Source organism: Giraffa tippelskirchi, chromosome 3 (genome assembly GCF_054371585.1).
Source record: "Giraffa tippelskirchi isolate mGirTip1 chromosome 3, T2T-mGirTip1v1.2.pri, whole genome shotgun sequence".
Lineage (NCBI taxonomy): Eukaryota > Metazoa > Chordata > Mammalia > Artiodactyla > Giraffidae > Giraffa > Giraffa tippelskirchi.
The window spans coordinates 89,447,832-89,471,489 of record NC_137277.1 but is presented as its reverse complement, the minus strand read 5'-3'; the positions used below and the strand labels follow the sequence as shown (position 1 = coordinate 89,471,489).

Genomic DNA, 23,658 nt, shown 5'->3' with positions numbered 1-23,658 from the left:
TCCCAACCCAGGGATCGGACCCAGGTCTCCCACATTGCAGGTGGGTTTGTTACCATCTGAGCCACCAGGGAAGCCCAAGGACACTGTGTATAAGATTTGCATAGCACGGGCAGATAAGTGGAGTCTGAGTCATGTGGGCAGCTCTGAAGTGTTCCACTGAGCTGTATGCATGGAACTCCTTCCAGGCTGTGGACCCACATTTACCTGGCCACCAGTCAGAGCAAAGCTACCCACAGACCAGCTGTTATAGGCCATTAGCTGGAAATCTCAGGATTGACCACAGGCCACAGGTGCAGAGAAAACAATTAAAATAATAAGTTGCTAATGGCTGATTTCTGGTTTGGTTTATCCTCTTGAGTGATTTTTTAAGAAAATAAGGGTGAACATAGAAAAATCCTTCTTAACTTGATAGTTTAGCCTCTTGGTTCCCTTGGGGTAGTAGTGAGGGGGTTGAGTTAGGCACTTGAGGTGATTACTACATGCCTGCTCCATCATAAGCTTTTCTGGACACTTTCCACTACAGTCATGGTTATATAGCATGTGTGGGTGCATGCTAAGTTGCTTCAGTCTTGTCCAACCCTTCGCAACCCTATGGACTGTAGCCCACCAGGCTCCTCTGTTCATAGAATTCGCCAGGCAAGAATACTGGAGTGAGTTGCCATGCCCTCCTCCAGGGGTTCTTCTGACCCAGAGATTGAACCTGAGTCTCTTACATCTCCTGCATTGGCAGGCAGGCTGTTTACCACTAGCGCCACCTGGGAAGCCCTGGTTATATAGGGATGGTCTTAATTGTTTGATACCTTGGCCGTGGGTGGTTTGGGGCAGGGGGATATTCACTTGTGTGAGAGGTAGGTAAGGGAGGTGATTGCGGGTCTGGCTCTGGATTCGTTGTATTCCGTATCAAAAACATGCTTAGAAGTTGGTTATTTGATGTCTGTCTCAAGAAATTAGCTAATCCTGGAAGGGGCAATCCCTCCTCGCCAACCCCAAAGGCCCCAGTGTGTCAAAGCATCAGAAAACAGATAATAAAAAAACAAACACAGTGAATACAGCAAGCTTAGAGAATCTCTCTACTACCAGCCCTGAGTGTCTGAATCACCAGGAACACTTTATAATCTCTGGGCTGTCTTTCAAGGCCATGCAGTTCACGACTCAGTATTCTGACCCCTAACTATTTACAGAAATCATTCTCACCATCTCACTCCAGCGCTCTTGACCCGGAGCCATTCTTTGCTTTTTCAGAAAGCAAATGGGATTAAAGTCCAGGGCTGGGACTTCCTTCTTGGAGTGTTTGACAAGGACTGACGTACTCTAGGCCCCTTGAAACCCGGAAGTCCAGGACACACCCAGCGTTGGGTGCAGCATCCTGAATGCCGGAGTGTAGGTAAAAGGACTGAAGCAAACAGCATTTCACCATGAGGGACCCACTGACAGACTGTTCGGTGAGTAGCTCCGTGTGGTTTGCGTGCCTGTGTGTGAGAGGCGACTAAGGAGTAGATTTATATACTAATGGATTTGAACTTAAGAAATTTGAGGCACTCAGAAGCCAAACATGTTTGGATATTGGCACTGGAACAAAAGTCTGTGGTTGTTCTTTGGTTTAATTTAAAACAGAGCCCTTTCTAGCAAGTAACAGGGCAGGTAATTGTCATATTTTATTTTCCTATTCTTGGAAAAACTTTGAGTGGGTATAACATTATATTTGCATGCAGATGGTGGTTGTTCAGGAAACATACCAGTGGTGCCAATATAGAACATAGCATGGACACACAAACGTGCAGAATATCTGCAGCCAGTTTGGAGCTCTGGGAATTAAGTCGGGTGCAAGAGTTTTGCGTATTTTCCCCTATCATTTAGAGTCCAGAACTGCAAGTCCCGAAGGAGGAAGTACAGACTCCCCTCTGTCCAGCCTGCGGTGGTCCTTGGACATGTTTACTGACTTGTTTGTTACAATCCTGGGAGCATTAATAAAAACAGAAAGTTGGTCAAAAGAGCAGAGACATTGTGAGCTCGTTAGCCACAAGAACAGAGATGTAATTTAGGAAATGAGAAGCAATTGAAACAAAGAGTGGGGGAGGAAATAAAGTAATCAAGGATTGTCATTGTGTTGTCCCAAGAAATGATGCCAAAAAGCTAGAACTGGTGACGTCAGAAGCAAGGGACTGCATTCATCCTTCAAGTATTTTATTTAAAAACAAAAAAAGGTGGAGAAGCAGATCAACAGTGGCTGTAATAAAACCCTAAAGAAAAAAATCAACAGAGAATTATTGGTTTCATTTGTGTTTATTCAATGGATGTGGAAAGTATAGGCTTAGTGAAGATGAAACTGTAAATGCCATCCTACCAAATGAGTCAGGAATCAGATGTGCTAAATGAGATAAAGTCATAGGGGCTAGTAATAGTAATAATGAGTAATAATGCCTCTGCCTACTTTTACTTTTTAAAATATAATAGTAATATGTGTATTGCTATTGTATGTTACTATTGTTTTTTACAAATAGTAATATCTGTATTACTATTTGTAAAAAAAAATTCCAACAATATGGTTGCATTCAGATTTTAAGAGTGAAACCTCTTCCCTTAGATTTCCTCCAGCAATCTTTTCTCTTTTTGGTAAGCACAGATCACTTTTCAAAAAGTCTTTTACCATTTATGTATTTGTTATTTATTGTTCACTCCTTGCATTTGCTCCCTTACTAAAATGTTAACTCCTCTCCTTTCGCCCCATTGAGAGTTTGGTGATGTTTTTGCATGGGGTGGATGAATGGATAGGGGGATGCAATAAGTAGAGGCAAAAACTTGGCACCAATGATCACTAAAGGAGAAAGTCAAGAATAAGAAAAGAGTGAAACAGTGGAGAGGAAAGCCAGGATAAGTTAAAAAAAAAAAACAAAGTAAAAGCCTAACATTCCTTTCCAAGGCTGACTCTAGATCCAGAATTAGGAGAAATGTTTCCTTTGAGCAGCTCCCAAGACAATCCATCACCATGTCTCTATGTCAGCTTAATTCTCCCTCCCTGACAAACTCAGGTCCTTTTCTCTGCACTGGACCATTGCCCCGACTCTTGTCCTTGTCTCCAAACTTGAAGGTTGTCTCTCTAGTCCCAGTGCCACCAATCGTCTGGGATTGAGAGTGGGAGGATATTCCTTCAGCCAGGGTTTCTGACTTCTCTAAAGTCAAGGAATCTTTATTTGCAACTGTTTCATCTCCATCAAGCGTTGGAGTTAATTTCCTGGTGCAGTCCTAGTTTGTGCTTGGGGAACAATGCTGTGTGAAGATGAGCCTGCGATTTGGGAACAGAATAAAACAGAGTGGACTGCAAAAGAATGCTTTGTGAAACAGGGAGTTTCGTGAAGAAACCACAATGAGTCCAAAGTTTTAACCACCTGTCTAATATCCCGTTTCATGAGTCCCTGAGGTTGCATAGGGCACAATTAATTCATAAAGCCTTCCTGAGTCCCCTTTGCTGTTGATCTGAAACTATCACAACATTGTTAATTGGCTATACCCCAAAACAAAATTAAAAGTTTGAAAAATAGTAAGAGGTTAGTTATATAAAATTATAATATCTTGAACTTGGGAGAAGAGTAGGTGCTGATTAAGGCATTGTGCTGTACCAATATTCCTACATTAAAAAGAATTCATAAAGGAGTAGCTTAGCTATAGTTCTGAACTTGGTCTACCCAAGTAGATCCATATATGGAAATCAGTGGCTTGAGTGACCTTCAATGGGAAAAAACATGACCTCTTTGTGTTAGCTTATAACTGTAACTAAGAATTTCCCCCAATTTTGAATATAAGTAGCAAACCCTAATACAACAGCAGTGTCTGTGACCTTGCGACTAATGAAAATCACTTACATTTTTATATAACATTAGAGTTGGTTACAGATATCTAGAAATACCATTTACACACACACAGTGTGACTTAAAAATTTGAGTAATTTTTAAGACTTGTTATTTAGTATGTTAATTAAAGAGCACACAAAATATCCTCATTTTAAATTATATTTTATAAAACATATATCAATATAGTTTTCTTTATAATCCTGTTATTTTGTTTTATGAGTTTGAAAATATTTTTATGAGTAAAATAGGTTTCACTAGTCTGCAAAAAAAAATTTATAAACCTCTTCTTTTAGGTCATGCTCCAATGAACAAAATAGGTTGATAGCTGGGCCATTCTACCTCACAGAACCGGGTTAGTGTCTATGCTCAAATTATCAGTCACTAGGGTAGCACACACGTTGCTTGAGTGCTATGTAGGGCTTTTAACTAATCTTGATACTGTCAGAACTTCTTTGAAGGAGATTTTTTAAAGTTCTGTTTTTGAAAAAGAAAAGAATTGGCTCTGGGCCTTGATGCTTTAATGCCTGTGAGTTTAGCTTCTAAACCTAAAAATATGCCAAGGGAAATCATTTGCAAATCCACGTGTAAGGAAACAGACTGGATCAAATTATCTTCAGATGAAATAATCTAATCATTAAAAAAAAAAATTAGCACCTTCCTAAGAAACAATGCCAAAGAAATCAAGGGCAAATACTAAGCTATAGCCAAGGTTTTGCTCTTACTCACTCCTTCACTATCCAGGAAGGGACTGTCAAAGCAAGCTTTCTTGGGTCCACATAGTCAGCCTCTTAGGGCCACATAGTCAGCTGCTGAAACAGTCCTGTGGGTTCAGATGCCAACTTGAGCTTCCCATCTCAGTGGTTCAGCCGGGGCATAGGATGTTAACTGGCACTATGTTAACTGGTACTAATACAGAGGATGACAGGGCAATGATCCATGGCTCCTGTGGGATTTGGGGACACTATAGAGATAAGGAGGCAGCTTGAATCTGGTGTGGTTGTCCTTGGCCCACACCATCAATGAGCAGTGATGTGCCATTTCACATTTTGTGGGCCTCTGTTTCCTCGTCTGTAAAGTAATAAGAGGAAAGGATGAAGTAGATTATGTTCTTTAATGTTCTGTATCACACAATCTATGATAGCCTGCCAGGGAGATTCCAAATATTACCCAGGTGCCTAATAAATACAAGAAATCCCCTAGTTGAGAGGATATTACATCACATGAAATCAGTAGCACAGTGCCTGGCATATGAAAGGCATTGAACAAAAGCTTATTTAATTAAACTTAAGTAGAATATCAGGTTTGTTTAACACTATGTGGATCATCATTACCCCTCCCCCACCAAAAAAAAGCCCCAAAACTTTCCATACTGGCACTTAGAATAAAGTGAATTTTTCTAGAATAGCTGAATTTTACCTTCTTAATCATTCAAAACATGGAAAGTTAGAAAGAACAGCTAGGCCAAGGTGGATATAGAGCATTTTCATTTTTCATCTGTCTAATCATTTCATGTGCAATTTGCCTAGATTACTAAGTTTTTTTTGTAATGATAATATTTATCCAACAGAATTTGTTTACAAGCGCTGGGCAGAAACACTTTCTTACTGGCAGAATGGGAAATGTCTGTGTACATCAGCTGTCGATCTAAAAGGATTTTTAGGGTCTCAGAAAGATCCCACTTATTTCTCCACCAGTCTGCAATCCCTTTACCAGGAAAAAATCTTTTTTCCCAGTAATTAATGACCCCAGGGAAAAGCAGCTTGTTAATACAGTAAATTCATAGGGAGATGTAAGATCAACAGTAGGTTCTTTCTTAAAATGAATATTTGGTAAGGGGTGGGATATTCAAAAGCTCAGTAGGTGGGAAAAGAACATGAATAAATGATCTTCCACATTACTCTGAGTAAAGCAAACTCTTCTGTGCCTGTTGATAACACTGAGGAGCCATCTGCATCGCTCATAATACTGAATGGTAACGCCACTCTGAGTTCAGTTAGTGTGGTTATGTGCATGTGTGCGTGCTATGTTGCTTCATTCTTGTCCGACTCTTTGTGACCCTGTGGACTCTAGGCAGCCGGGCTCCTCTGTCCATGGGGTTCTCCAGGCAGGAATACTGGAATGGGTGGCCATGCCTGCCTCCTAGTGTGATTATACTGACTGTGCTGTGCTGTGCTTAGTCACTCAGTCTTGTCCAACTCTTTGCGACCCCATGGACTATAGCCCGTCAGGCTCCTCTGTCCATTGGATTCTCCAGGCAAAAATACTGGAGTGGGTTGCCATGCCCTCCTCCAGGGGAATCTTCCCCACTCAGGGATCGAACTAAGGTCTCCCACATTGCATGTGAATTCTTCACCAGCTGAGCTACCAGGGAAGCATGATTATACTGACTACCTGTTTATAAAATATATTTATTTCTGATGGATTCTCTAATTGATTTGCTCCCCTGACATTTCTAATCACAGCTCTGTCCCTAACTAATGAAGCTATCTTTTGCTGTTTGGGCCTTAGCTATAAAATAAGAGGGTTGGACTTTAGTAGTTTCCAAACTGTGGTCCATGGAATCCCTTCAGAGACCCCTCTGGTGGGTGAGACAGGGTGGGGAGGAGAGATGGGAGAGGAGAGGGAAAGGCAAAGCCAAGGTCAAGAGATTTCATTCTCCCAAAGCAGAGAAGGTCCCAAGATTTTCTGCTTACATACGCACTGCAACCCCCTATACACACACACACACACACACACACGCTGGATGAGATTGTCTCTGGGGTCTGCTTTGATGTTTATGCAAGTCTGCTTTCCACAGCTTTTATCTTCAAGTCTGAATAGATAGTACAAGATGAAAAGTACAGAATAAATGAATCTAAAGAAGTGGTTATGCTGAAATAGTGAAGGTATTCTTAGCAACTTTTTTATTTATTGATCTTACCTTTATCTCAGTCTGTTTATCTCAGTTTGTTGGGGAGAGTCCAGTACATTGTATGTAAAGATTCTCCCCATTGCTGTAATAAGCAGAACATCCCAGTTTTATTTGATCATTGAGTTAACAACAATGTAATGTATTGAAGAACTTCCTGACTTGTGTGTATCTGCACACTGGTTTGGGGGATGGGTTACAGGTAGGGTATAGCTGGGGGGCTTAGCTCAGTGGCCAGTTGCCTCTGCCTTGAACAACTTTGTCCATTTATCACATTGTTCCAGGACAGGTATTTTCTACAGATACCATGACGTGAAAAAAGGAAGCATTAGCCTATTAAATGACAGGAAATCTTTCAAAATCTAAAACGGGGACTCCCAGGGGCAATTGAAGCCATAAGATATGATTGATCTGAGCAGACTTTTATTTAAAATAGATAACTATGAATGCCTTTGAGAAAGACAGGTGGTCTTCATACTGCCATAGCTCACCCACTCTACACTAAAAGCAGTTGAGTTTTGAATCATTGGTTTATAAATTTTCAGGGCTGTCTGACTTCCTAGAACCAGTCTTATGGAGATAGTATTTTTTAAATTAATTTATTTATTTTAATTGGAGAATAATTACTTTACAATATTGTGATGGTTTTTGCTATACATCAACATGAATCAGCCACAGGTATACATGTGTCCCCCCAATCCTCAACTCCCCTCTCCCCCTCCCTCCCCACCCTATCTCTCTGGGTTGTCCCTGAGCACAGGCTTTTGGGTGCCTTGCTTCATGAATCAAACTTGCACTGATCATCTGTTTTACATATGGTAATGTACATGTTTCAATGTTGTTCTCTGGAGATAGTATTTTTTAAATTTGTCTTGGAGAGTTTTGATGCATCGATAAGTTCGGGAAATGCAGTAGCCCCAGGACAGGGAAAAATTCTCAACTGGTTCTGCTCATTCCCACTTCCGTTAGGGACAAGGTTTCTTCTACTGGCCCCATCCTCACACATGGTGTCTGAGGCACCTGATTCTTTCCCCAGGACTTGGTTGCAAATCGTCTCTTCTGGTGATGGTGGGCTGCGGGGGTCCATGCCCTCAGACAACTCTTCACAGAGACCCTTCCCTCCACTCCTAGTTTTCCAGGTGGGAGTTTCTTCTCCTCACTTCTGCTCTGAAGGCTCCAAATCCTTCCATCTGGCTCTCTGCTCTGTCTCCTCCTTGTTGTTGTTGTTCAGTCACTAAGCCATGTCCGACTCTTTGCAACCCGCTGGGCTGCAGCATACCAGGCATCCCTGTTCTCCACTATCTCCTGGAGTTTGCTCAAATTCATGTCCATTGAGTCAGGGATGCTATCTAACCATCTCATCTTCTACCACTCCCTTCTACTTTTGCCTTCACTCTTTCCCAGCATTAGGGTCTTGAGTCAGCTCTTTGCATTGGATGGCCAAAGTATTGGACCTTATAGTGTTTCAGTTCAGTTCAGTTCCGTTCAATCGCTCAGTCGTTTCCGACTCTTTGCGACCCCATGAATCGCAGCACACCAGGCCTCCCTGTCCATCACCAACTCCCAGAGTCTACTCAAACCCGTGTCCATCGAGTCAGTGATGCCATCCATCCATCTCATCCTCTGTCATCCCCTTCTCCTCCCGCCCCCAATCCTACCCAGCATTAGGGTCTTTTCCAATGAGTCAACTCTTGGCATGAGGTGGCCAAAGTATTGGAGTTTCAGCTTCAACATCAGTCCTTCCAATGAACACCCAGTACTGATCTCCTTTAGGATGGACCGGTTGGATCTCCTTGCAGTCCAAGGGATTCTCAAGAGTCTTCTCCAACACCACAGTTCAAAAACATCAATTCTTCGGCCCCCAGCTTTCTTCACCGTCCAACTCTCACATCCATACGTGACTACTGGAAAAACCATAGCCTTGACTAGACGGACCTTTGTTGGCAAAGTAATGTCTCTACTTTTAAATATGCTATCTAGGTTGGTCATAACTTTCCTTCCAAGGAGTAAGCGTCTTTTCATTTCATGGCTGCAATCACCATCTGCAGTGATTTTGGAGCCCAGAAAAATAAAGTCTAACACTGTTCCCACTGTTTCCCCATCTATTTCCCATGAAGTGATGGGACCAGATGCCATAATCTTAGTTTTCTGAATGTTGAGCTTTAAGCCAACTTTTTCACTCTCCTCTTTCACTTTCATCAGGAGGCTCTTTAGTTTTTCTTTGCTTTCTGCCATAACGGTGGTGTCATCTGCATATCTGAGATTATTGATATTTCTCCTGGCAATCTTGATTCTAGCTTGTGTTTCTTCCAGCCCAGCGTTTCTCATGATGTACTCTGCATATAAGTTAAATAAGCAGGGTGAAAATATACAGCCTTGACATACTCCTTTTCCTATTTGGAACCAGTCTGTTGTTCCATGTCCAGTTCTAACTGTTGCTTCCTGACCTGCATACAGGTTTCTCAAGAGACAGGTCAAATAGTCTGGTATTCCCATCTCTTTAAGAATTTTCCACAGTTTATAGTGTTTAGGAACAGAAAAACTCACTTTGCAAGCAGACATCCAAATCTTTCTCCCCTGCACGTGGCCCCCTGATGTTTTTGTTGAGTATTTCTGCTTTGGTGTAAGCTAGAGAGAGAAACATGGAGAAGACAATAGCACCCCACTCCAGTACTCTTGCCTGGCAAATCCCATGGATGGAGGAGCCTGGTAGGCTGCAGTCCATGTGGTTTCGAAGAGTCGGACACGGCTGAGCTACTTCACTTTCACTTTTCACTTTCATGCATTGGAGAAGGAAATGGCAACCCACTCCAGTGTTCTTGCCTGGAGAATCCCAGGGACGGCGGAGCCTGGTGGGCTGCCGTCTATGGGGTCGCACGGAGTCAGACACAACTGAAGCGACTTAGCAGCAGCAGCAGAGAGAGAAACAGGATGCTATTTCAAAAGACACTGCTTAATACGGTGTAATACTGTGAGATATTTCTAAATAAACAAGAATGCTACAGGATCTATAAAGAAAATCATAAAATTTTATTGAACATGAAATAAGATTTGAACTAATGAAAAGACTTACTGTGCCCTTGGATGGGAAGTCTAAATACCATAAAAAAGTTAATTTCCTCAAATTGAGATATATAGATGTAATGCAATTCCAATTAAGATCTCAGTGGGGATTTTTAAAAATTGTAATTAAATAAATGTTCATAGGGAAGAATAAATGCACAAGAATAGTCAAAGAAATTATGAAAGGGAAAGAAAACGTTGCTTAAAAAGAGTAGAAATAGAGAATTCTCTGGTTGCCTAGTGGTTAGGATTCCAGGCTTTCATTGTGTAGCCTGGGTTCAAGCTCTGGTCAGGGAACTGAGATCCCACAAGCAGCTCGGCTTGGTCAGGAAAAAAAAGAGAGAAAGAAAGAAAATATTACAATATTGCAATGTTGAATAAAGAGCAGAAAAGTGTTGTTGTCTCTGTAACTTAGGTAGCAAGAATATAAGGGATATCATAATTAGTGTATGTATTATTATTATTTCTGAAACATAATAATGTTTCATAATTTAAAATGAAAAGTCTGGTGCTCTGTGATGACCTGGAGGGATTGGGGAAAGCTAGAGAGGGAGGAGATATATGTATAATTATAGCTAATTCACATTGTTGTATGGCAGAAACCAACACAACATTGTAAAAATAAAACAAACAAACAAAAATAAATCACTTGTAGATGTTAAAAAAACAACAACTCTGATTTAGAACGATGTTTAGCTATATATTTTAGAAATGCAAAATAAGAGTGGCTTTGAAAAGAAAGCACCATACACAAAAATAAACTCAAAATGGATTAAAGATCTAAACGTAAGACCAGAAACTATAAAACTCCTAGAGGAAAACATAGGCAAAACACTCCGACATAAATCACAGCAGGATCCTCCATGACCCACCTCCTGGAAATAAAAGCAAAAATAAACAAATGGGTCCTAATTAAAATTAAAAGCTTTTGCACAACAAAGGAAACTATAAGCAAGATGAAAAGACAGCCTTCAGAATGGGAGAAAATAATAGCAAACGAAGCAACAGACAAACAATTAATCTCAAAAATATACAAGCAACTCCTGCAGCTGAATTACAAAAAAATAAACGACCCAATCAAAAAATGGGCCAAAGAACTAAACAGACATTTCTCCAAAGAAGACATACAGATGGCTAACAAACACATGAAAAGATGCTCAACATCACTCATTATTAGAGAAATGCAAATCAAAACCACAATGAGGTACCATTTCACACCAGTCAGAATGGCTGCTATCCAAAAGTCTACAAGCAATAAATGCTGGAGAGGGTGTGGAGAAAAGGGAACCCTCTTACACTGTTGGTGGGAATGCAAACTAGTACAGCCACTATGGAGAACAGTGTGGAGATTCCTTAAAAAACTGGGAATAGAACTGCCATATGACCCAGCAATCCCACTGCTGGGCATACACACTGAGGAAACCAGAATTGAAAGAGACACGTGTACCCCAATGTTCATCGCAGCACTGTTTACAATAGCCAGCACATGGAAGCAACCTAGATGTCCATCAGCAGATGAATGGATAAGGAAGCTGTGGTACATGTACACAATGGAATATTACTCAGCCATTAAAAAGAATACATTTGAATCAGTTCTACTGAGATGGATGAAACTGGAGTCCATTATACAGAGTGAAGTAAGCCAGAAAGAAAAACACCAATACAGTATACTAATGCATATATATGGAATTTGAAAGATGGTAATGATAACCCTATATGCGAGACAGAATAAGAGACACAGATGCATAGAACTGTCTTATGGGCTCTGAGGGAGAAGGTGAGGGTGGGACATTCTGGGACAATAGCATTGAAACATGTATATTATCATATGTGAAACAGAACACGATTCCAGGTTTGATGCATGAGGCAAATGCTTAGGGCTGGGGCAATGGGATGACCCAGAGGGATGGGATGGGGAGGGAGGTGGGAGGGGTTCAGGATGGGGAACACATGTAAACCCATGGCTGATTCATGTCAATGTATGGCAAAAACCACTACAATATTGTAAAGTAATTAGCCCCCAACTAAAATAAATAAATTTATTAAAAAAGAAAAAAGAAAGCCTATCGTTATAGTCCTCCCATACATAAAATACGTCCCTAAGTAGAGAGTTAGGGCTCAGGTAGAGGCCTCCAGGATCCAGGTTTTTCTGACCTAAAATCTTAGCATGTGGCATCCACCCTCAAGATCACCTTATGGCACAGTTGTCATTTTTATTCCCAGTTTCAGGAAAGAGGAGGAAGGAATTTTCACTGAAACCCAACATGAAATTTTACCCATCCCCCTTTGGGAAGCATTTAATTGCATGGCTACACCTAAGGGTGAGAGAGGCTGAGAAATGACTTTATTCCAAGGGCATGTGCCTGCTTAACATTTCTTTATTTTCTTTTCATGATACCTAGTTACGTTTTATTGGATGTTATTCAGTGTTACGGGAAGGAAATAAAAGGCTGAAGGGAGAATTCAGTGAAAATGTTTAGGTAACAAAGAAATAAACAAAAAAGCTAAGTAAATTTAAAGTGTTTACCAAACTCTCCCATTGTACTTGTAAGGGGAAGAAGAGGCCTGAGAGTATCATGTCATTCATAGATAACAACTTACGTTTATGAAAATAAAAATGAGAAATCTTGGTTGCCAAACTGTGATTTTACTTTCATACCTCAGAGGAGAATCATTTCTGTTTTTCTTTGCAAACTTTAAACTTTATTTTGTATTGAGGTATAACCAGTTGGCTTCACAGGTGGCTCAGTGTTAAAGAATCCACCTGCCAATGCAGGAGACACAGGAGATGTCGGTTCAATCCCTGGGTCAGGAAGAACCCCTGGAGAAGGGAATGGCTATACACTCCAGTCTTCTTGCCTGGAAAATCCCATGGACAGAGGAGCCTGGAGGGCTACAGTCCACAGGGTTGCAAAGAGCTGGACACAACTGAGAACATATAGCCTATCAATGTTGCTGTAGTTTCAGGTGAACAGCAAGGGGACTCAGCCATAATATACATGCATCCATTCCCTCCCAAAACCCTCTCCCATCCAGGCTGGCATATAACACTGAGTAATATTGTGCTATACAATAGGTCCTTGTTGGTTATCCATTTTGAATACAGCAGTGACCTTCCCAAACTCCCTAACTATCCCCTCCCCTGAGCAACCATAAATTCATTTTCGAAGTCTGTGAGTCTGTTTCTGTTTTGTAAGTAAGTTCATTTGAGAGAATCATTTCTTCATAATGAAAGCTACACCCAAGTGTGTTTTGCTTGTTTGGAGGAGAGTTTAAAATTTTGTGAATTTTTTGCTGCAACTAAAAAATATATATATATATTTTTTTCAGATCCCAATCCTCATTTCAGCTTTTTTGGACAAGAGAGCTGGTCTGTGGTCCAAGTTGTTGTGGCAGCTGTCCCTCCAGCTCACTGTCCCCAGCCTGCTCCTCCCTTATCCAGGTGTCTGATGGTGCTGTAAGCCCGTGACTTTGCAAACCTTGCTTTAGGAGTCAACAATGTCCTTCTAAAGAGCTTTGCACTCTGACCCCAGTCCTTGTGTTCTGGGTGGTTTCAGTGAAGCTGTTTTCTCCTGTTGTGCATCTACCAGATCCTGTGGTGGCTTTCTGTTTAAATTCAGGGGAAAGTTAAACTACTGCATAAAGATCAAAGGATTTGGTATCTATAAGATTATGTTTCTACATCCTAGGTGTTGGTTGGTTCCACTCCTGAAGGTAGGGGCCTGTTTCGGTCCTTTCTCTAGGTTTTTCTACCTCTGTGCCCTCTGTCCTATTTGTCAGTCTACCAGCCCCTTACTCCAGGTGCTGGGTGACAGCTGAGAAGTTGTCTTGCCCTGAAGATTCCTGTGTGGAAACATGGTTGCCCCATAGTAGGTTCTCAGGAAGTCTGAGTTTCCTGCCCTTTCTCCTTCTCAGCAGGGTGACCAGCAGCGTGCCCACGACATCTGAGGTCAGGAAGGGGCTGGCTCATTGTATGGGCAAAGAGTCACTGCATGACACTCAATGTACACAGAATTTGCATCCTCCTGGGTGCAATCTCATTTTGAAAAATGAAATGGGCCATCCCATCTCCCAGATGGAAACACTGAAATGATGTGTTTGAGACTTGATCACCTCTCTCACTCACTCTGTGTCAGGAAAGCAGCAGAATCAACTGACACCCTCTCCTTCTGGGCAATCGTCATCTATGTCTATCCTGAGCAATATAATGTTCAGAAGAACATTGTGGAGTTTTGAGCCACATGACAAAAGTCTTTCAATTGGAATATTTTTGTCTACAACTAAATTCATATATAGATATGCTGATAAAGGTTTATTTATAAATGTATAAAGGTTTGGTTCAACCAAAATGTTCAACTCATTATTATAACATTCTTATTACTAAAGTTCAATGAGATATAGAGGGGACTAGGGGAAATTTTACTAACAAATTATTCACTTACATTTTCTATCACAGCCAAGAAAGACTTACCTTAATGGTTCAGGATTTGTCATGAAGTCCAGGAATATTGTATTGAAATTTGTGGAGGAGACGTAACATGAATCTGCAGTGTATTTCAGGATGTATTTTTAGCTTTCCTGGGACTAAGAGGAGTGACAGGAATCCAACTTCACCCACTGATGAAGAGTTTGCATTTGGCCTAGGAAGAAACAGATAGACCAGCTCTATTTTTGAAAAGGTTTCCACGGTCTTTTACATACAGACAGGAGAGTCTTCTTCTTTATTTTTAAGAACTAATCAAAGTGTGCATTCTGTAGCTGCAGGATCATTTACGATGACAGCCCTCATCACAGCAGAATTCTGAATTTACAGGAGTTCAGTCTTTGGGAGTGCTTCTAACCCTTCTGTACATCTTTTCTGTTTCAGTATAATAAAGTATACAAGAACCTGAAGGAGTTTTCTCAAAATGGAGAAGATTTCTGCAAGCAGGTCACATCCATTCTTCAGCAAAGGTACAAAATGCATGTTTGCACGGAGCAGTTTTTCCTCTTTAGTTGCAGCCAGCGACATGACTGGAGGAGTGAATACAAGCTGTCCTACTTTCCAGAATGCAGTGTTATATTTTGGTACTTGAGAAATCGGTTTGAAGAGTGATTCTTCACTATTGCACATTTATCACTGGGGTACCATAAAAATCAGGAAACAACAGGAAGTAATTCTACTTGGGAAAGCTCAGTCAAGTCCCTCTGATTATCACCCTCTCCTGGGGCCCACCATTGTGCCTGACGTATACTCCCATTACTGTGCTCTTCACACTGATGGCAATTATTCGTCTGCTTTTCTGTCTCCCTGGCAAGGGCAGCGGCTGTGTCTTACTCATCTTTGTATGCTGAGCTCTCAGAGTCTGGCCTTTTGACTTCTTCAGTAAGTGTCTGTTGAGTGAGTACATGGATGAATAAAGAGTCACCATTTTCAGTATCTTCTCTTAATACTAGATATGATCGTGTGTAAAGCTCTTCACTGTGCTGAAATGAACACACTTAGCTCACTCAATAAATTACAAAAATTCCTGCTTAAAATTAGAGTCCCCAAGGATTGAATTGGGCCTACAGGGTGCTTAGGCCATTTCTCTAAGTGTAGACAGTTCTGTAATAAACAACTCCAAAGAGACCTTCAAAAGAGATTGGTTATTCTTTCAAGGGAACCCATTTCAAGTTTTGTACATGTGCCATAAGAGCAAAAATGCCTGAGTTAATTACATCCTGTGTTAGCAGGTCAAGAGCAAGGGAGAACATTCACTGGTTCTGATAAAGAACATAGCTTTATCAGGACCAGTGAATGAGGCCACGGAAAGGTACAGGAGAATTCAAACCTGCTTTTATAAAGAAGTAACTGAGTTTGTCAAATGGAGTCAAAAAGAAAACAAGTTATTTCTCTCTTAATAGCCAAATTGCTTTAATGCTATGAAAAGAAGAGAGAGGACCAATCTTGAAGGGAATTTTTTTTTTCTATAATAAAAATATTTTTATCCATCTCTAAGGAAACTTTGTAAAGTAAGACCAGTTAACTATTATGCAAGTTCAACCTATCACCTAAATTAGAAAACATCTCCCTCCTGCAGATCAAGAAGAATCTGTACACAGAGTAACCGTACAAGTGACCTGGGTTACAGTAAGCTGAGCCTTGATTATTTGGTGTCTACAGGTTCAAAACTAGTGCCTGCTAGAGAGCTATAAAGATAGAAGGCTGATGATGGATAATGCCTGGTAGACAAACTCAACATATAACTGAATAAATTTAAGAGAATTATTTCTCCAAAATGGCCCCGTTCTTTCTCTCTTGTCTAGGTAACTATGCATCTCCGCCTTGCCACAGACACACCTACTTTGCATACAATCAGAACCTTCCTTTCTTACCTGTGTCTCTCTTGAAGTTGCTTCCTCAGGCTTCCATCTGCCCTGGACCTATTCACGTGCAAACTCTCCCACACGTTCCAGAATGGCAAATGGGCTCTAGCGAAGGAGAGATACTTGGGTAGCTAAAGATATCTCCCTTCATGGTTTTATCTCTTCATAGAGCTGAATTTAGAATTTGAAAATCTAGCAAAATTACGTGCACATCTCTGGGGTAAAAATTGCATAGCATAAATACAAAAAGGGGATCTAATGGTTTACCTAAACCCAAAGAAGTATGCTGGCTATTAGGTCATTATGCAGTGAATGCTTTCCTGAACAATGGGTAAAGCTAATCTTTCACAATTAAATCATTTCCCCCTAACCAAGATACCTTGTGTGAGTTGCTTTATATTTATTCCTGATAAATGTACATTTGGCAATGCCACCTCACACTTGAGCTTGAAGCTCTCCTTCCTTTGCTCAGGTCTTGGATCATGTAGTTAACCTAAAGGATGTCATCCATGCTAAAAGAGTAGGTGTTTCCAAAGAAGTGTTTTCTAATGGACACAAAGTCCCTACTAATCTATGAATATGTGGTATATTGTATTTTTTTCCCAACAAATTCCCTACATGTCAGCTGGCAAAGACAGAGGCTATCTTCTTCCAGGACTGGGTCATTTCTTTCCCACGGGGAGTGATTCTAAGGTTCCTATCTCTTCCTAAGAAGTGTTTGAGAACATAATTGCCATATCAAAAGGAGGAATGGTCACAACATAGCCGGTATTGCACTTGCCTTCACTGTCCCCATTCTGTAGTTAGTTATCAGTAGTTAGTTCCCCAGACATACAAAAGATAAAGAGCTGTTTCCCACCAGTTATCCAGACATGAGCACTCAGCTTATTTTCCTCTTAAATGGAAAATAAGATGGGCTTATTACGTATGAATCAGTGATACCTTTCCTTGGTATTAGGAAAATGCCTAGAAAGCCAATACTCTTGGAAAGAAGCTATCATATTACTTGGGCTTTCCTAATGACTCGACAGTAAAGAATCCACCTCCAATGCAGGAGACCGGTATTCAATCCCTGAGTGGGAAAGATCCCCTGGAGAAAGGAATGGCAACCCACTTCAGTATTCTTAACTGGAGAATCCCATGAATAGAGGAGCCTGGTGAGCTATAGTCCATGGAGTGACAAAGAATTGGACATCACTGAGTGACTAAGAACATCGTATTACTCAGAGTAGAGACAAGTAACAGGAAACCCCATCAGAAAAGTAAAAGGGTACTCTTGGAATATGTACAGCAGGCACTTCCACCGAGACACAGAAAATCATGACATAGAAATTCATGAAGACAGATCCAGCAGCCAACATATGAAAGATTTAGTGAGAGGGCATATGGTGCTTAAGAATACCTGCTGCATAAAATGCATTCAGTAGATATTTGCAGATTGAATTAATACATAAATGAAAGCTACTTTAAGGTTTATTTTCTTCTTATTATACCTACATAGTTAAACAGGGCCTTTACTATCCTTGGATATCAACAATTGCAGGCACCTTGCTTAAGAATCCATTGGAATGTGGTTCTGCTAACACATCTGTATTAGCTCCTGGCTACAAGGGACTGCATCCCAATCAAGCTTCAAGGCCAGATAATGTTCTATTTCCAAGCTCAGCTGCCTTCTTGCATTTGTTCTAATTGGTGGTGATAGAAAAGTGTGTTGGAATTGAAACACCATTTTGTCTGGAAATTCTGTAATTCATGGCTGTGCTTAGCTTCTTTTATCTAATTAGCTGCTTCAGTTTCCTTTTTTGTAGTAGCAACTCAGATTTAGCCAGAAACACACAGCAGCTCCTAAAATGCCTAATGCCAAAGCCATCACATTCACTTCAAAACAATCACAGATCAGATTCAAAAAGACAAAGGCACATTTCTAGAAACTGAACATTTGGTTCCCTGCCCCACATAGCTAATGTGTAAACAGGCTTTGATGGGGAAAATCAATTATTTTTTTTCTCTAGGGAAGCTTAAGATCAGGTTTTCAAACAGCAAGTACCACAACTCTTGACATAAAAAAACATTTTTAGTTAAAAAGAAAAGAAGAAAACAAAGAAGGAAGTGTAGTTGGTCATTGTTTCATCTACAATGCATTGCAGAGGCTGTCAATAAAAGACAAGTGATTAAAATAAAATCTTTAATAAATCCTTACCTTTTCTAGTCTACCCATACCATAAGTGATCTTAGTTCCCACAACTTCAGCCCTTTTCTGCATATTGACAGCTCCCATGTGTACATTACTAGGCAATACGTCTTAACCTGTACTTCAAACCTTTTATCCAACAGTCTATTGGACATTTCCAGCTAAATGCTCCATGAAACCACAATGGAAGCTTATCCAAATAGAGTTGATCAGCTTTTCGCCAAAGCTGATACTCCTTCTGGATTTTTAACCATGATTACCAGGACCTCTGCCCACCCAGTCAAGCCCAATACGGGGGAGCCACCCAAGATCCCTTCTTCTGCCTCAGTGAAGTGATCAGTAGCTGCTCAGTCATGTCCGACTCTGCGATCCCTTGGACTGTAGCCCACCAGGCTCTCTGTCCATGGAATTCTCCAGGCAAGAATACTGGAGTGGGTAGCCTTTCCCTTCTCTGGGCATCTTCCTGACCCAGGGATCTAACCCAGGTATTCTGCATTTCAGGCAGATTCTTTACTGTCTGAGCCACCAGGGAAACTCCTCTTCTATTTCAACTCATGACCAAGTCCTTATATTTCTCTCTTCCAAACACCTTTGTTCCTCTAGCTTTGTTTCCATGTCGTGGCCTCTGCCATTGTTCTGGCAGAGCACTTAACCTGTCCTCTGCCTGGGGTACTGCCCTGCCGCTGGGCAGTTTGTACACTGCATGAAGGCACTTGGCTGAGGGGCATTGTGAAAGTAGAAATCTAATTCACTCTCAATCTTCATGTCTGGTACCTGGGCTCAGAGCTGTGTCCCTTCAGAGGATCTAATTTTTTTCACCCAAGTAAGTTGCTTCAACTAGAGAGCATCTAAGACATCTTTCACTTTGTGGTCAGGACCCTGTTTAAGACCCTTCAGAGGTTTCCATGACCTTTAGTATAAAATTCAGCCTTTGTAGTATTTCACAGAAGGAACTTTAAGATCAGCTTAAAGATCACATCTCTAAGATCACATCTTTAAGATCACACATATCTCTCCATTTTACTTACGGTCGCTGCTTGTAGAACCACTTGCAATCACCCCTCCTTGGGTCCTCGCCACCCCTCCTACCTGCCATCATGGGTCCTAGCAGTTGTACATGCTGTATCCTCTGCCCAGGAGACACTTCTACCTTCACTGCCAGCTTGCACTTGCTGCATTCTTCAAAATTCAGTCATCCCACTCTGCTTGGCCTTCAAGTCAAGACTCCACTAGTATTTATCTCTGCTGTGGCAGTACTGCTTTTCTGTTCACTTGTCTGTCTCCACTACTGGACGTTGAAATCCTTAAGGGTCTTTGTATCCCACGTGACTTGCACAGAGTAGGCATTCATTAGATGCTCACTGAGGGAATAAATGTATTCTCATGAGTGATTCTGTGCCTTCAGGCACTTACAACTTTCTAGAAGTTTAAGTTAGGCTCTTTACAAGGAGTAATAAATGAGTGTGTCAAAGAAATGTACTTACATAGTGTATTTTTAACAAAAGCTAGAAGAGAATAATAAAATCATAGATGAGACCAGGAAGTGCATTAAATACATCTTAACTTTGGTTTCTCTTACATAAATTTTCACAATCCAATGCAGTATGTGAATACCCTCAACCACGCCTAACTTACAGATGGGGATATGGAAAAGATGGCATGTTGTAATTTCCACTCAGATTTACCCAGGCTTGGCATGAGGGCATCTTCAAGTGGGCAGGCAGTTTGGGGCACAGCTGTGAGAGTGATCCAGTTCCCTCCACAATGTATTAGGGTTTTCTATGGTAAGCGACACCTGTGGTCATCAAGCCCAGTGGCTTTTGTACCTGGTAGCACAGGGGTCTGTGGGAAGCTCTCAGGAGTCACTTTAGCAGGTAGGAAGAAATTAATGGACGAGGCTCAGCACCCTTTTTCACTCCTGTTCCCACTTATTCAGAACATAGCATCTATATGATATGGTGGGATTCTGTATAAAATTTTGCTTTCCAGTTGAAAAGTTTAAAAAACTGCCTTTCTTGTCCATTTCACCTGACTTTGCCCACAACAACACTCCCCTCCACCCACATAAACTCACTCAGTTCAAGAATTAACAGACACGGAGGATCTGAGGTGCTAGACCAACCTTAGCTGTGCATCCCCTGGGCCAGAAGCAAGCAGAGACTCAGTGAAACTCCCAGACTGAACACCCAAGCAGCGTGACCTCCAAGTTTCATCTTCCTATTTCTCCTTTTATACACTGTTCTCAGGAACCAGAATAAAGGCAATGAGTAATGATGAAGTGGTATTGTGGGCTAGCCAGAGAATCCCACCGCTCAAAAAACAGCACCTGTGTAAAAATGTCTTTCAATTTTCAAATTGTTACTAACTTTTAAATATAGCCTATTTGTATGAGCTTGCCACTGTCTTTCAAAAGGCAAACTGATAAAGCTTGTGTGGAAAATGTCAGCATACCAGGCCCCAAGAAGCTGTTGCTGATAGAAAGTAGGAGGCCAGGAATGGGGGTGTGATATTGCAAAGAGTTTCAGAGGACTAAAATTTCTTCTTAATTCATAATAAAGGGAGGGCTTTGTCACCTGCTGTTTTCAGTCTTGAGAGAGCCTTTGTTCAATTTTAACCAATTCCTCATAGACACAGAAGCAGCTACAGTTTTCATTTTTAATCTCTTTTTATCATCTTAATTTTCTTAGAGTAGAGCACTCAAAAATTGATTACCTAGTCACTTATAGTCTTACAGCTTAATTTGTGCCCTGTCTAAAATATTGAATCTGATACCACATATTTTCCGTCTCCCCTGGTTTTTTAAAATATGATTAATTTTCAAGTCTAAGACAAATGTTAGTCTTTGACTTATTGGTTGATCTTCATTATTACTAATGAAAATGTGTTGACCTGCCTCCACATGCTGAGAGGAAATTAGAATATAACTGGATTAAAAGTCAGTGCATGCCATTTCCCTGGTCAGGGATTATTAAGACTCACTGGAATATTCTAAGATTGAGTTACCCATCCAAAGAGATACATCATCAGTTTCACATGTGCCAAGACAATTGCTTGTAGAGAGAATCTCAACTCCTATTAGATACAGTAGCTGTAGGGCTAGAACATTAGCTCAATGTTCTTATAAACTAGTTTCCAATTATGTTAATGAGGGGGGAAAAGTCCATGTCTCAATTTGAGATTAACTCTGCCTCTGTTGACTTTCTTCACATGTGGTGTCTTCTAGGCTAGAAGCCATATTTAAAGCAGATGCCTCAGAAGAAACCAGTGTGGCTGGGGGTGCACATTGCCATGTCTGCCTTGGGAAAGCGTGTCCCTTTCAGACTCTGTCCATTCATTTCTGTTTAGTAGGAATTCTGAAAGGATATATATTCTGCTTCATGGGACCCCAAGAACAGATGAGCCACATGGCAGTGTTTGTTCCAATTTGCAAGCATTCTAACCTATAAAAATGACAGCTCTCTCCATGCTTGCCAGTTGGAACATGGCTTTTTAGAGTGATTTTTCTCTGGGGAGGAATTTACGCATTAACCTCTGCTAAGATAAAGCCATTTAGGGTCAGAGGCGAGAGAGTTTTTCAGTTGTAGGCAAACTCACCAGAAAAAGAGCCTAGCGAAATGTTCCCCTCCTGTACACAAGTTCATCCTCCCTACTTTCTCATTTCCTTACCTTCTGACATGTGGGGTGATCTGCTGAGGATTCTGAAATGGTCATTAGTGTTAAAAGGAGGAAGAGGAAATGACTGCAGCCTGTTTCACTTGGTTGATTTGAATGTTGGTTTTAATATGCTATTGCTGCTGCTAAGTCGCTTCAGTCGTGTCCGACTCTGTGCAACCCATAGACGGCAGCCCACCAGGCTCCCCCATCCCTGGGATTCTCCAGGCAAGAACACTGGAGTGGGTTGCTATTTCCTTCTCCAATGCATGAAAGTGAAAAGTGAAAGTGAAGCCGCTCAGTCGTGTCCGACTCTTCGCGACCCCATGGACTGAAGCCTACCAGGCTCCTCCATCCATGGGATTTGCCAGGCAAGAGTACTAGAGTGGGTTGCCATTGCCTTCTCCATTTAAATATGAAATATACGTAATATTTATGTATTGTGGTCGTTTAAGTCGCTAACTCATGTCCAATTCTTTGTACCCCATGGACTGTAGCCCGCCAGGCTCTTCTGTCCATGAAATGCTCCAGGCAAGAATAATGGATTGGGTTGACATTTCCTTCCCCAGGAAATCTCCCCGACCCAGGGATCGAACCTAGGTCTCCTGCATTGCAGGCAGATTCCTTACCATCTGAGCCACCAGGGAAACTAATACGTTTAGGTAGTAGGGCTACCAATAGAGTACTGAAGGCAGAGAGATGGTACAATATGAAGGGTACAATTGTGCTGCTCAGAGAGGCTGTGTCCAGCTCAGTCTGGCCTCAGAGGGCTACCTTAGTGACATGTGATCTCAGAACCCCTTCTTCCCCACTTTTCTAGACCCTCAAGACCTCCCCCTCCTCATTCAGGAAAGCGCCTTGCAATGAACTGCACAGATGCTTTTGCAAGAAGCCCCAGGAAGCTCATTCTGTCTTCTCCTAGGCTGCTGTTATCCCATTTCTAGCTGCTAAGCCTCACGAGTTGTGGTGAATCAGAACACTGCAGTTAAAGGCAGAGGGAGAGGCGGTGTCAATTTTAAAAAACATTTGCCTCTAACTCCCCCGTAATTCTCCAGTTTCAGAGGCAGGAGAGTGAAGTGCTGGGCAGGCAGGTTCTTGAGCCAGACTACCTGGGTTTTCATCCCAACTGTCACTTCTTCATGAGTGGCCTCCAGCAGGGCAAGTTACCAACTAAACTCTGTGCCTCAGTGTTCCCCCCCATGAAATGGGTAGAGTCAGTGTGCCTTCCTGATGGGAGTGATTACAGCTTATGAGGAAACATTCCTGAAGCACTTAGAATGTTTCCTGTCATGTTGTATAATAAATGCTGGAGTCACTAGTTTCTGTGTAGATAAAACATAGGTCAAGCCTCATCAACATGTCACAAATTTGTCAGGAGAGACCGCACTGTTTGGACACAAGCTTCATGGGCAGGATTACAAGAATTTTTAAGCTGTATACCAAGCTATAAAACTACAAATCCACTTCCTGCAGATTTCGAAGATAATTGTATGTAAAGAGAAGCCTTCCAAAGCAAGAGATGCTGTGTGGTAATTGGATCTCTTTAGGCTGATTTCCTACCGTTCATGAGAGAAAGCCAGCAGAGACACGGGGCTCAAAACAGAAGAGCCCATCAGTTCAAAGTAAGCAGGACCCTCTCCTTTCTTGCC

General features: G+C 41.4%; 1 protein-coding gene across 3 annotated transcripts in view; it reads left to right on the top strand.

Moving 5' to 3' along the window:
• The first annotated feature begins 1,322 nt into the window (after window positions 1-1,322).
• The window catches only part of NOSTRIN (nitric oxide synthase trafficking), a 63,855-nt gene continuing 41,519 nt past the window's right edge, over window positions 1,323-23,658 (top strand). For all 3 annotated transcript variants that reach the window (XM_081582605.1, XM_081582604.1, XM_081582603.1), the window contains exons 1-2: window positions 1,323-1,442; window positions 14,687-14,772. In XM_081582605.1, the coding sequence (XP_081438731.1) occupies window positions 1,416-1,442; window positions 14,687-14,772 (113 nt within the window). In that variant the 5' untranslated portion in view covers window positions 1,323-1,415. The remainder of the gene's footprint in view (window positions 1,443-14,686; window positions 14,773-23,658) is intronic.